Source organism: Phalangium opilio, unplaced genomic scaffold, assembly GCF_054372755.1.
Source record: "Phalangium opilio isolate 3A_F unplaced genomic scaffold, DU_Popi_V2 ptg000042l_1, whole genome shotgun sequence".
Taxonomy (NCBI): Eukaryota; Metazoa; Arthropoda; class Arachnida; order Opiliones; family Phalangiidae; genus Phalangium; species Phalangium opilio.
Genome location: NW_028324166.1, coordinates 10,715,265 through 10,730,327, shown reverse-complemented (window position 1 = coordinate 10,730,327; position 15,063 = coordinate 10,715,265). Strand labels below are relative to the sequence as shown.

Below are 15,063 nucleotides of genomic sequence, written 5' to 3'. Positions count from 1 at the left end.
TTGGAAAATATTCGTTATACCATCTTTGGAAATTAATCTCTAGAATTCCTAAAGAGTTTCTTTGGAAAATAAACCTTATACATTCTTTGGAAATTTACCTCTTGAATTCCTAAAGAATTTCTTTGGAAAATATTCGTTATACCTTCTTTGGAAATTAATCTCTAGAATTCCTAAAGAGTTTCTTTGGAAAATAAACCTTATACCTTCTTTGGAAATTTATCTCTAGAATTCCCAAAGAATTTCTTTGGAAAATAATCTCAAGACATCCTTTGGACATTTGTCTCAAGACTTCTTTAGGAAATTCCAAAGAAAGTCTTTGGGAATTGTTCCTTTAGAAAATGATCCCAAGGGCTCCATAGGGTTCCAAAGAATGGCCTTTGGAATTCTTAAAGGGAGACTTCCATCTATTTTGATTGCAATAAATCCCTATAAGGTGAATTTATTTCACTAGATATAGAAATAAGGATTCTGAAAATATATATATTTTCAAATATTAGTTTAATGAATAATATTTAAATTGCGATTGAAAGATCAAATATGCTACAGTCTTGCGATCATCAGGCCACCTGGTGAAATAGAGTAGAACCACCGAAAAACGTTAGCACTGTCGTTTGACTCGTCTATCTTTTCTAGAAAGTCATCCTTCCGTAGTGCTTTTCCTACTGTTAGGGGAATTCATTCTGTGAACGCTATCGAGACAGTATAATTTCGAGTGACGGTGATTAGGCTTATATTTTTTTCTATTTGGCTTTAAAAGCTGACTCGTAAATCTTTTTCGGTCATGATAAAGATAATTTGTGATTATTCTAGCAGTAGGCAAGGTATATTTTGTTTCTTAGTCGGCTTTAGTCAAGGAGTCGAGCTAAATAATTATGAATGCTAAGCCTGTGCCTTCGCGTACTAGTACTGCACATTGGCTCGGTCCCATCCAGTTCCTACCATTTCTTACTACTAAAAATGCAGTTTTCATCCCAACTGCTAGCAGCCAATCATAGTCTGACTTTTACCTACGTAGGTAATGGGTAGAAAATGGTGGCCGATTTTGAAAGCGGTATTAGAAATTTGTATTTTTATTCACGTTTATCTTAATTAATAAATTTTTCTCGCGATTTTTACTGACTCCCATGTTTCAAAGGGTTCTTAATTTATGGAAAACTAATGTTAGTTTGCTCGTCTCAGATAAACCTGGAACTATCCCTTTAAGAATGTTAACGTTGTTTTCGGGTTGAATAATGAGGCTCATTGAAGTTAATTAAATAGTTTAATGGTTTAAGTAAAATAGAATAATAGTCGTTACATTGTATCGTCGCCGTTTCCTACCTCTCGTACCAACGTCTCGGGAAAAAGTGTCTTACCTCTCTCTCGGTAAAGCTCGCCTAACCTCTATATCGTATATCGATCTCATGTTACCTAGGGTACTCGCGCCATCTAGGGGAAAATATGGAGGTGGCTATGGGCGGGAAAATATGGATATGGGCGCCGTTAACATTCGGCTATCCTGAAAAATTAGGCTCCTGACTAACGTAGCGGGAACGTTGTTACGAGAAATCGGTAGTAATATCCATAAACAAAAGAAAACATATAACATAAACGCGGATAATACTGAAACATGGGTTTTAGGAACCTTTAAAATTTGTACTAACAAACGTGGTTTTAGGAACCTTAAAAATTGTACGAACAAACGTGGTTTTAGTAACCTTAAAAATTGTACTAACAAACGTGGTTTTAGGAACCTTAAAAATTGTACTAACAAACGTGGTTTTAGGAACCTTAAAAAAATTTGTACTTTAGAGCGTTTTGCAAATCATTTTACGATAGTTCATAGTCCTTTAAGTGGGCAGGCATCTGTCGACGTCGGGAACTGGTACGGTTCTGGGGTTCGGTGATATCGTCTGCTTCCGTGGAATCCGTGGCTGAGGAGGAGGGTTCCATTGGCTTCGGGAGATTATGTTTTGGCGGGTCGTCGCTAACATCTTTCTCTGGGGCCGTGGCATCGTCTCTGTCAGACTCGTCGCTTCCAGCTGCCGTCGCGTTACTGTTCGGAATATCGTCGGTTTCGTCTTCATCAGAGGACGAAGCTAAATCGTCATGCCCGTCAAAGATAATCCATCGTTTAAGTTTATCTGCTGGTGCGGTGTTACGGTAGAACCGCTGGCTACGTTGGATCTCCGGGAGGTCCTCGATAACGAACCTATCGTAAGGGAGTTTCTGTGCGATGACGTAGGGTCCCTTATATTTCGCGTTAGTTTTGTGTGGTTGTCCCGTTGCTGTCGGATCTCTTTCAACCACTACCATGTCGCCTACTTCATACGTGGGAGCCTTTGCTCTTTTAGCATTGTACCGCTGGCGTTGTCGTGCTTGGTCTACCTTGATGTGCTCTAGGGCTTGGTCCCTCTTCCGTCGGAGCGTTTCATCAACTGGCTGATCTAGTGCGTCGATCAGTGCGTGTCCCCTTGGGTGTCGTGACGGGAAGTTGAAGAGAACGGAGAATGGGGTACATTTCGTAGCTCTATGCATCGTATTGTTGACGCCCCACTGGATTTGCGTGAGATGGGCGTCCCAATCCTTCTCGTCAGCACGAGTGCATGAACTCGCTATGGCTGGCGTTATGGTCCTGTTATATCGTTCGACTTGGCCATTCCCCCGGGGAGTGGCTGTTGCGTTTTTGACGTGGACGATATTGGTCTCTTTGCAGAAGGTCTCGAATATTCTGCTCGTGTAACAGGTGCCTTGGTCTGTTATTATTCGTCTGGGAGCACCAAAAATTCCGATGACGTCGTCCAAAACCTTTCGTGTTGGTCCGGCGCCCGTATTTCGTACCGGACGCAGGATGGTGAATTTCGTAAAAGCGTCGACGATGACGATGAGATACGCGTTCCCTTTGGTGCTGGTTACAAATGGGCCTAAATGGTCAACATGTAAGGTGTCCATGGGCTTCCCTATTTTGTCGATTGGGTGTAGAAGGCCTGGTTTCTTGCCTCCTGGAGTCTTGTGGTAAAGGCACTCCAGACAGGACGTGATATACCTTCGGACGTATCGTTTCATTCGTGGAAACCAGAATCTTTCTTGTAGTTTCGCATACGTCTTGTCAAGGCCAAAGTGACCGATGTCGTCGTGATTTCGTTTCACTATTTGCCAACGGGCCTTGTCTGGTACCACCCAGCGCAATGTTGCAGTATCGTCGTGGTATGCGAGTCGGTAGAGTCGCCCGTCCTTCATCGTGAAGTCCTTTTGGGTCTGAATTTCGTTTTTCGTTAGGTTAGTTTTCTTCGTGACCTGACGAATAATTTCCTGTATTTTCGGATCTTGTTTCTGGGCTGTTACTAACCAGTCTTCAACCGTGAGTGACATGTGGCAAATTTGAAGTCCGCTGACTATGTCGACTTCTTCGGGTTCGCCAAATGGGGCGCGGCTAAGTGCGTCGACGTGCATCATGGACGTACCAGGGCGGTGAATGATATCGTAATGAAAGTCTTCAAGTTTCAAACACCATCGTCCTATTCGTGGGACGATATTTTTCTTGGCAAATGTGTTCCTAACGGCGTTGCAATCTGTTATAATCGTGAAGTGTCTTCCCAACAAGTACACTCGAAACTTCTCTATCGCCCAACAGATTGCGAGGGTCTCCAGCTCGTAGGAGTGATATCTGGCTTCGTCTGGGGTAGTCCCGCGGCTTGCATAATAGACAGGGTGCGTTCTTCCGTCTTGCCCCTTCTGCATTAGGACTGCTCCCAGTCCCAATTGGCTCGCGTCAGTATGCAGTTCCGTTTCCGCCTTGGGGTCGTAAAGTGCCAGAATTGGTCTTTCAATCAGTCGTGATTTTAACGTGTCGAATGCTCCTATCTGTTCCGTATCCCAGACCCACGTGGCGTCCTTCCTTAATAATTGATTCAAGGGTCCGGCGATTCGAGCGAAGTTTTTGATAAACTTCCGAAAATATCCAGCTAATCCCAGAAACCGTCGTACTTCGTGGACGTTTCTTGGCGTTGGGAACTTCTGAACGCATACGATTTTGGTCAGTCCGGGTTTCACCCCATCGCAGCTGACTTCCGAACCAAGATAATCGATCTTGTCCATTAAAAAGTGGCATTTCTTTCGATTGAGCGTCAGTTTTGCTTTTCGGAGTACGTCGAATACTTGGCGCAAATGACTAAGGCTTTCTGGCACCGTGCTCGCTGGTACCAGGACGTCATCCATATAGGCCATCGCTATAGTGTATCGTAGTTGTCCCAAAATCGTGTTGATCATCCGCTGGAATACTGCGGGACCGTTAGTGAGGCCGAATGGCATTACCTCGAATTGGTAGTGGCCATCTGGTGTCACAAATGCAGTTTTCTCCTTTGATGAAGGGTCTAGAGGGATCTGGTAGTATCCTGACGCTAAGTCTAAACTTGAGAAGAATTTGTTTCCTTGCAAGCGCTCCATTTGATCTTCTATTCGTGGAAGCGGGTAAGCGTCGCGCTTGGTGATTCGGTTCAGAGCCCGGTAATCTATACATAGACGTTCGTCCCCATTTTTCTTTTTAACGATTAAAATTAGGCTCGCGTAAGGGGACTCTGATTCCGTGATGATTCCCATCTGAATGAGTTCCTTCATTTGCTCGGCTACCTTTTCTCTTTCCGAATGGGAGAGGCGATATGGGCGAAAAGTGACTGGCTTCGTGTTCTCCAGCTCGATTTTCATCGTTGCCCGATCCGTTCGTCCTAAATTAGCCATCCCGTCAGAGAAAATGTCTCGGTATTCGTTGATGAGTTCGATTAGTAGTTTCTTCTCTTCGTTCGTAACGCTGGGTCCAATGGTTAGTTCTTGTTCTACGATTGGCGTTAATGTTCGTTTTTCCGTCCGCATGACTCTCAGGGGCGAGTTTCCTTCCTCTGCCATGCAAATCTCGGCCTGGACAATCTTCTGTCCTCGTTCAAAGGTTAATTCCTTATCCGACAGATTCATTATAGGTATCGCTGATTGTCCTAGGGCGTTTATTCGGGTGATGCTTCTGGGGATGAAATGTTCGTAACCGGGCGTTTTGCGCCTGTGCATTTCAACGAAAAGGTCGGCTTCCGGTTCTTTCCGCTCTCCGACGTGGACGTCAATAAACCCTACGTATTTTGGAGGTATGACTGTTGCCTCTTTGGCCCAAAGCTTCAAACGCGGTTTTGGGAGGTCTGGTATTTGCAGTTGCCTTAGGCAGTCATCTTCTTCCTCGACTGGTTTATTTTCTTCAAAGATGCGAACCGTGTTCTGGCGACGGACGATTACGATGTGTGACTGTTCCGAGAAGGGTTGCCCGACCAAGAGTGGAATTTGCTGAGCTTCGTCAGGGACTACGTGGACTTCTACTTCAGCCGTTGCTTGATCAAGTTCTAGGGTTGCCGTGAAAACGCCAAGAATCTTCGTGACTCCTGAGCCGTAACCTTCAATCACCGCTCCACCTTCCGGCGGGTTGTGATCTATGCCAAGTCTGTGGGCATCGCTGGCTCTTAGGGCAACGCATTTGCTGCCAAGATCTAAATATGATCTTACTTCGTGTCCGTTAAGGATAGCATCTTGGAAATACTTTTCGTTAGCATCATCGCTAGTCTTGAAGTCTACGTGACCGATTGTTTTCGTCTCGGTTTTGCGACAGTCCTTCGTTTCGTGGCCAGTTTTGTTGCATTTCTCGCAACGTTGTTTACGCTGGGGCTTCGGACAATCTCTGGAGACATGTCCGTATTCTCTACAATTGAAGCATAGAATCTCGCCTTTGTCGTTGCGATCTGGCTTCCTCCTGAATTTCATTCGTTCGAGTTCTTTCTCGTTTGCGTAGCCGTGCGTTGGCTTCGGGTTCAGGCTCGATTGTTGGAAGTTACGGGGTCTGAAATCCCTTTTATCCTGTCAAATCGTTCGGACTTACTTCTGTCCTTATTTTCTTGAGCAAGGGATAACCTTTCTTCCATCGTCTTAATGCATTTCAGCAGTTCTTGTGGCGTGTTGTAATCTCGATTGCTGAGGGATGTGATCAGACGGTCGTCGTTAAGGCCTGTGATGATATAATCTATCATGTCGTCTTCTTGTAGCCCGCTTAGTCTAGCCTTGGCTACTTTATCGTGGTAGTAGGCTTCGATGGTTTCGTTGGGCTGTTTCATTCTTCTCTCCATTTCGCGGTGAAGAGACTGATTGCCTTTCACGACGGGAAACCATTCCCTTAGCAAGTCCTTCCATTCGTCCCAGGTATGGTTTACTGTGGCCAAGCCTTCATACCATACCTTGGCCGTCCCTTGCAATTTCGGTATTGCGTGGTTTATCTTCATCGTTTCATTCCAGTTGTACGCGTCACCCGTGTCGTCGACTTTATTGATCCAGGAATCGACGGTTTGATGCGGAGATTTGACTGGATCGAAGTCGGGGATTAATTTGCTCCCATCGTTGTAATGGTGGTGTTGTACTGGATTTGCCGCAGCCACGTTTCGAGGATTATTGGCTTGAAGAGCTTCTAATTGTAACTGATGAGCGTTCATAAGTTGCGTTTGTTGGGCGAGGTGCGCTTCCGACATGGCAGAAATTGATCGTTGTACCGCCGCCTCAACTGCTCTCTGTACGGAATCTGAGAAGTCGTTAATGGAAATGAACCCCATAGGAGCAACCTGCTCACCGTCAGCTCCTGTTCGCGGCATGCTGTTATCTCGTGTCTCGTGAGGATGCAAAAACGTGGTTCCTCGCGATTCGTCTTCGGGTATTTCCGCCAAAGGTTCGTCTTGGCTGTTGATTTCGCTTGCGATGTCTTGATTATCGTGTAACAATCGCTGGTCTTCGTTTTCGTTGGAAAAGTCCCAAGTTACGTTTAGAAAATTTCGTTCGTTGAAATTATCTGGATGGTTTTCTGTTACGCTGTCGTAGGATGAGTCAGAGTCGTTATCGCAGACTTTGTTTCCCTTTTCCTCCGTATCGTTGGAATAATATAGATTCTCGTCGTTTTGCTGAATCGCGGCTTTATCTACGTCGTCCAGGGTGTTACCGATTTCGTTGGTCACTTCGTCTAAGGTATCGTCAGTCTGCAGATTAGCTTCCCGAAAACGTTGGGGCTTCTGTGACTTTCCTTTGTTAGTTTCCCGGCTTATGGGTAATTCTGGATTTTCGCCTTTCAGTCGTCTACTTCGTCGTGTTGAATCTTCGTTATATTTGTTTCCTTTCACGGAGGTTATCATCGGCGTCGTTGTTGGTTCATAGGAAAACTTCCGTTGTTTTCTCAACCGATTGTCTATACATGGCTAGTATCGGCAACGAGTTCGTTAGGCTTAGCGGAGCAAGCCTCGTGCGTGCTAGGGCCGGTGCCGTTCTCGATCTCGCGTGGGGTACGGGTTAGGCTTAGCAAAAAAAAGCCTCGCGCGGCGTTAGGGCCATTAAAGTTCGTAGTTTTCGCGTATTTTATGGGTCTATCCCACTTCTGAATTGTTAACGTTGTTTTCGGGTTGAATAATGAGGCTCATTGAAGTTAATTAAATAGTTTAATGGTTTAAGTAAAATAGAATAATAGTCGTTACATTGTATCGTCGCCGTTTCCTACCTCTCGTACCAACGTCTCGGGAAAAAGTGTCTTACCTCTCTCTCGGTAAAGCTCGCCTAACCTCTATATCGTATATCGATCTCATGTTACCTAGGGTACTCGCGCCATCTAGGGGAAAATATGGAGGTGGCTATGGGCGGGAAAATATGGATATGGGCGCCGTTAACAAGAACATTTTTGTAAGGGTAGAGGACCAACCAGCTCGAGGGATTGTTGGCACGCACGGGGTTTGGGGTAAAATTCGATCGTCGTGCAAGGTCATTGGTACCACGTGATGTTTGGTCCTTTTCATGCTCTATTTAACTCTTACCATCTCAAACAAGCCCACCTTTATGATATCTGTTTTATGACCTTGTACGAAGATATCGCCTGATCGGTATACAAGAGTAATAAAACGCATACTTTTCAGGCTCACCGTCCATGATGGGACGGACAGGGAGTAGGTAGAGAAAGAAGAGTTAATAAGGTAAGGGGAAGGTAGGTTAAACTGTACAGAAGAATTTCTCGCTCTCATGGCCATCTACCTCGTCGCAAAGCCGTAAGGTGTAAAAAATCTCTCTCTGAGTTTTCTCTCTCTGTTGCAGTGCTTACTCATGTTCGGATCCATTGCTTACTCATGTTCGGATCCATTGCTTACTCATGTTCGGATCCATAAGACCAGGGCAGTGCTCGGTACCGGTTTAGAAAAGGGGCTGACGGAGATTTTTGTCTATCCAAATCTCTCCCATTTGTGCTCAGTGGGATTGGCAAGTTCGAAACCTTCGAGGGGAGAGTGGATTGTTTGGTGGGCTATTTGCGATGATGAACTTATCCCAGAATACCTTACGCACGCCTCTGCCTTTTTGGTAGGAGATTATTAAGTGCTACCACGCTGCGCCGTTGTAGTTGTCTGAGAGATTGCCACTATTTTTAAGTCACAGTGGCATACTCCACCTTACCGTCCCGTACGACCCTACCAAAACGCTTGAGATGCTGTGAGGACTTCTTGCCATAAATAGGGGCGCACAGTCTACGTTATATTTATAAAGATTTCTACGCCATTCCACTCTCTCCTCGCGGTCGAAACAGAGAAAGCTCAGAGCCCTAATGAAAAAGCGGCCTTGAGCCAGAGATCTTTTTCACTAGATGGTGAAACTATTAATTAGTCTTCACAGGACTACATAGATTTACTTCTTGGAATCTTTAAGAGGCCATTTTATGGGCTTGGGTGTCTGACGGAAAGGGGAGGAGGTGTAGAAACCGTCACTGTTGACGTCATGCATAATTTATTTGACGTATTTTTCGACTTGTGCCGCGACTCACGCGACCTATGCGCGGTGAACCCGAATGTAAACATGATACGTCGTCTGAACAAGTAGACCAAGAATTACGTTTCTAAAAAAAAGGCGAAAATACTTGGAGACTTGCTTTCAGTTAAGAACTCGATATTACTATTCTCACTGGTTGGAGTAACAATTTAATTCCTTCCACTCTTCACCAAAGTTTCACAAAAACAAAACATCAGTATCCCTATTCAAAGGCTTAGTGTTTAAGGGGAGATAAACGTCATCTTTTCTCGAAATTATTATAGCATTCGTTTTCAATACTGAATTTCGAGCTACACTAACTTCTAAATCGTCGACTTTAGTTACAGTTAGAGAAATTTGCGCCTCAAAAACGTCGTTAACGTCAAACTGTTCCAAGTTCTCGCATTTCCCGTTTCCCGACCATTTTGGAGCCGAAACTGATGCAGACGACAGCTTAAAAGGTCATGATCTTGATCTGTCCCACACATTCGCATAACCAATGAGACGCGAGGAAGGAGGAGCAAGCGGTTTAAAAGTTTTTGGCGCTTCCCCTCACAGTCAATCATATATTTGTGTGGGGTCTATGGCCTCTTAATGATTCCAAGAAGTAAATCTATGTATTCCTGGTCTTCAGGCAATAAAAATGTTGTCAGTATAAAAAGCGCCTTTAATGCGTCTCATTTTCTTCTCCCTGGTTAATCAGTTTAAAAATGCAACCTCCTCCTTCTTATTCACTAAGAGCAAAACTTTCAAATGTTGTAGCAAGCAAGATTTTAAGTTAAATTTCGCCTTCAGTATACGACTCTCTTCTATTTTCTTTGGCCTATAGTGATAGCAAACCTTTAATGAAATGTTTTTCTCTTTAGTCAGCGACCACTGGAATCTATAAGCAATTTGGTGATTCTATGTATCCCGGTTTTCAACAGCCTGCGACAGTTGGGAATTTTGTCGAAATGTGTAAAATGGAGAAGATAGCCCTCCTCGATCTTAGAAAAGCAGTTCGAAAATACCTCTATACCATCAACATACCCTCCGAAGCTTTTCACTTTGGAAGTGATGATTTATTCATTACTCTAACGTCCATTGCGGTTCGCAAGGGTTTACGTGAAAAATCTACTTTGAATAAGTGGTATGATTCTTATAGCAGAATTGTCTAATGTGAGGGTAGCATAAGTGAAGTAGAATTCACTTTCAGACAGGAATACATGCAGCTAATAGGAATAATTTTGTAGCCATTTTCTCTAGGTCAATTTTGTGGGAGGAGCTTGTCTAATTATTATGCATAACGAATTTTACCTCACGAATAATTTATCTCGCTGCACCTTGCACGCGCCAGACTTCGTATTGCTACCAAGTAATGAAAACGCAGTTAGAAAGACGTCAGAATTATGACGCTTATTAGTTTTTCTATATTCAAACGTCGATTGCGGTTCGCAAAGTTTTCCATGGAAAACAGCCCCTACACGAACCGAACCGAGCTTTCGAAATTTCCAAATTTTAATTTTGTTTGGATGTTAAGCGACCAGGTTTTCGTTTATTTTTGAAAATTCCTACCGGGCCGGACTTGGTTCCCCTTTAATTCAAAATTCAAATAAAATGTAATTTAAAAAAATATAAAAGGGGGTCGACTAATCTGCAGGTCCTCTGAATGTCTGAAATGCAGTCCACGGTAGGAAACCTACTATTTGTAGTATGCAGGTTCGGTTCACATTTAAAAATAGAAGAAAGCAATTCTAAAATTCATTGCCTAACATACAGTCCAACAAAATTAGAGTTTCAACTCTGAAATCTTTTGACTAAAACGCAGTACTCTGAAATGCAGTCCTCGAAAATTATTATTTTCAACTCTGAAATCTTTTGACTAAAACGCAGTACTCTGAAATGCAGTCCTCGAAAATTATTATTTTCAACTCTGAAATCTTTTGACTAAAACGCAGTACTCTGAAATGCAGTCCTCGAAAATTATTATTTTCAACTCTGAAATCTTTTGACTAAAATGCAGTACTCTGAAATGCAGTCCTCCAAAATTATTAATTTCAACTCTGAAATCGGTTGACTAAAATGCAGTACTCTGAAATGCAGTCCTCGAAAATTATTATTTTCAACTCTGAAATCTTTTGACTAAAACGCAGTACTCTGAAATGCAGTCCTCGAAAATTATTAATTTCAACTCTGAAATCGGTTGACTAAAGTGCAGTACTCTGAAATGCAGTCCTAAAATATCCGAATTTCAACTCTGAAATCGGTTGACTAAAATGCAGTACTCTGAAAAGCAGTCCACGAAAATAATAAATTTCAACTCTGAAATCGGTTGACTAAAGTGCAGTACTCTGAAATGCAGTCCTAAATATCCGAATTTCAACTCTGAAATCTTTTGACTAAAATGCAGTACTCTGAAATGCAGTCCTCGAAAATTATTATTTTCAACTCTGAAATCTTTTGACTAAAATGCAGTACTCTGAAATGCAGTCCTCGAAAACTATTAATTTCAACTCTGAAATCTTTTGACTAAAGTGCAGTACTCTGAAATGCAGTCCTAAAAAATCCGAATTTCAACTCTGAAATCTTTTGACTAAAATGCAGTACTCTGAAATGCAGTCCTCGAAACTTATTATTTTGAACTCTGAAATCTTTTGACTAAAATGCAGTACTCTGAAATGCAGTCCTCGAAAATTATTATTTTGAACTCTGAAATCTTTTGACTAAAATGCAGTACTCTGAAATGCAGTCCTCGAAAATTATTAATTTCAACTCTGAAATCTTTTGACTAAAGTGCAGTACTCTGAAATGCAGTCCTCGAAAATTATTATTTTCAACTCTGAAATCTTTTGACTAAAATGCAGTACTCTGAAATGCAGTCCTCGAAAATTATTAATTTCAACTCTGAAATTGGTTGACTAAAATGCAGTACTCTGAAATGCAGTCCTAGAAAATTATTATTTTCAACTCTGAAATCTTTTGACTAAAATGCAGTACTCTGAAATGCAGTCCTCGAAAATTATTAATTTCAACTCTGAAATCTTTTGACTAAAGTGCAGTACTCTGAAATGCAGTCCTCGAAAATTATTATTTTCAACTCTGAAATCTTTTGACTAAAATGCAGTACTCTGAAATGCAGTCCTCGAAAATTATTAATTTCAACTCTGAAATCGGTTGACAAAAATGCAGTACTCTGAAATGCAGTCCTCGAAAATTATTATTTTCAACTCTGAAATCTTTTGACTAAAACGCAGTACTCTGAAATGCAGTCCTCGAAAATTATTAATTTCAACTCTGAAATCGGCTGACTAAATTACAGTACTCTGAAAAGCAGTCCACGAAAATAATAAATTTCAACTCTGAAATCGGTTGACTAAAGTGCAGTACTCTGAAAAGCAGTCCACGAAAATAATAAATTTCAACTCTGAAATCGGTTGACTAAAGTGCAGTACTCTGAAATGTAGTCCTAAAATATCCGAATTTCAACTCTGAAATCGGTTGACTAAAATGCAGTACTCTGAAATGCAGTCCTCGAAAATTATTAATTTCAACTGTGAAATTGGTTGACTAAAATGCAGTACTCTGAAATGCAGTCCTAGAAAATTATTATTTTCAACTCTGAAATCTTTTGACTAAAATGCAGTACTCTGAAATGCAGTCCTCGAAAATTATTAATTTCAACTCTGAAATCTTTTGACTAAAGTGCAGTACTCTGAAATGCAGTCCTCGAAAATTATTATTTTCAACTCTGAAATCTTTTGACTAAAATGCAGTACTCTGAAATGCAGTCCTCGAAAATTATTAATTTCAACTCTGAAATCGGTTGACTAAAATGCAGTACTCTGAAATGCAGTCCTCGAAAATTATTATTTTCAACTCTGAAATCTTTTGACTAAAACGCAGTACTCTGAAATGCAGTCCTCGAAAATTATTAATTTCAACTCTGAAATCGGCTGACTAAATTACAGTACTCTGAAAAGCAGTCCACGAAAATAATAAATTTCAACTCTGAAATCGGTTGACTAAAGTGCAGTACTCTGAAATGCAGTCCTAAATATCCGAATTTCAACTCTGAAATCTTTTGACTAAAATGCAGTACTCTGAAATGCAGTCCTCGAAAATTATTATTTTCAACTCTGAAATCTTTTGACTAAAATGCAGTACTCTGAAATGCAGTCCTCGAAAACTATTAATTTCAACTCTGAAATCTTTTGACTAAAGTGCAGTACTCTGAAATGCAGTCCTAAAAAATCCGAATTTCAACTCTGAAATCTTTTGACTAAAATGCAGTACTCTGAAATGCAGTCCTCGAAACTTATTATTTTGAACTCTGAAATCTTTTGACTAAAATGCAGTACTCTGAAATGCAGTCCTCGAAAATTATTAATTTCAACTCTGAAATCTTTTGACTAAAGTGCAGTACTCTGAAATGCAGTCCTCGAAAATTATTATTTTCAACTCTGAAATCTTTTGACTAAAATGCAGTACTCTGAAATGCAGTCCTCGAAAATTATTAATTTCAACTCTGAAATTGGTTGACTAAAATGCAGTACTCTGAAATGCAGTCCTAGAAAATTATTATTTTCAACTCTGAAATCTTTTGACTAAAATGCAGTACTCTGAAATGCAGTCCTCGAAAATTATTAATTTCAACTCTGAAATCTTTTGACTAAAGTGCAGTACTCTGAAATGCAGTCCTCGAAAATTATTATTTTCAACTCTGAAATCTTTTGACTAAAATGCAGTACTCTGAAATGCAGTCCTCGAAAATTATTAATTTCAACTCTGAAATCGGTTGACAAAAATGCAGTACTCTGAAATGCAGTCCTCGAAAATTATTATTTTCAACTCTGAAATCTTTTGACTAAAACGCAGTACTCTGAAATGCAGTCCTCGAAAATTATTAATTTCAACTCTGAAATCGGCTGACTAAATTACAGTACTCTGAAAAGCAGTCCACGAAAATAATAAATTTCAACTCTGAAATCGGTTGACTAAAGTGCAGTACTCTGAAAAGCAGTCCACGAAAATAATAAATTTCAACTCTGAAATCGGTTGACTAAAGTGCAGTACTCTGAAATGTAGTCCTAAAATATCCGAATTTCAACTCTGAAATCGGTTGACTAAAATGCAGTACTCTGAAATGCAGTCCTCGAAAATTATTAATTTCAACTGTGAAATTGGTTGACTAAAATGCAGTACTCTGAAATGCAGTCCTAGAAAATTATTATTTTCAACTCTGAAATCTTTTGACTAAAATGCAGTACTCTGAAATGCAGTCCTCGAAAATTATTAATTTCAACTCTGAAATCTTTTGACTAAAGTGCAGTACTCTGAAATGCAGTCCTCGAAAATTATTATTTTCAACTCTGAAATCTTTTGACTAAAATGCAGTACTCTGAAATGCAGTCCTCGAAAATTATTAATTTCAACTCTGAAATCGGTTGACTAAAATGCAGTACTCTGAAATGCAGTCCTCGAAAATTATTATTTTCAACTCTGAAATCTTTTGACTAAAACGCAGTACTCTGAAATGCAGTCCTCGAAAATTATTAATTTCAACTCTGAAATCGGCTGACTAAATTACAGTACTCTGAAAAGCAGTCCACGAAAATAATAAATTTCAACTCTGAAATCGGTTGACTAAAGTGCAGTACTCTGAAATGCAGTCCTAAATATCCGAATTTCAACTCTGAAATCTTTTGACTAAAATGCAGTACTCTGAAATGCAGTCCTCGAAAATTATTATTTTCAACTCTGAAATCTTTTGACTAAAATGCAGTACTCTGAAATGCAGTCCTCGAAAACTATTAATTTCAACTCTGAAATCTTTTGACTAAAGTGCAGTACTCTGAAATGCAGTCCTAAAAAATCCGAATTTCAACTCTGAAATCTTTTGACTAAAATGCAGTACTCTGAAATGCAGTCCTCGAAACTTATTATTTTGAACTCTGAAATCTTTTGACTAAAATGCAGTACTCTGAAATGCAGTCCTCGAAAATTATTATTTTGAACTCTGAAATCTTTTGACTAAAATGCAGTACTCTGAAATGCAGTCCTCGAAAATTATTAATTTCAACTCTGAAATCTTTTGACTAAAGTGCAGTACTCTGAAATGCAGTCCTCGAAAATTATTATTTTCAACTCTGAAATCTTTTGACTAAAATGCAGTACTCTGAAATGCAGTCCTCGAAAATTATTAATTTCAACTCTGAAATTGGTTGACTAAAATGCAGTACTCTGAAATGCAGTCCTAGA

General features: G+C 40.6%; 1 protein-coding gene across 1 annotated transcript; it reads right to left on the bottom strand.

Moving 5' to 3' along the window:
* Positions 1-5,822: 5,822 nt before the first annotated feature.
* Positions 5,823-7,181, bottom strand: LOC149679119 (uncharacterized). The gene has a single exon (XM_089835985.1). The coding sequence runs from the start codon at positions 7,179-7,181 to the stop codon at positions 5,823-5,825; it is 1,359 nt and encodes a 452-aa protein (XP_089692111.1).
* Positions 7,182-15,063: the final 7,882 nt, after the last annotated feature.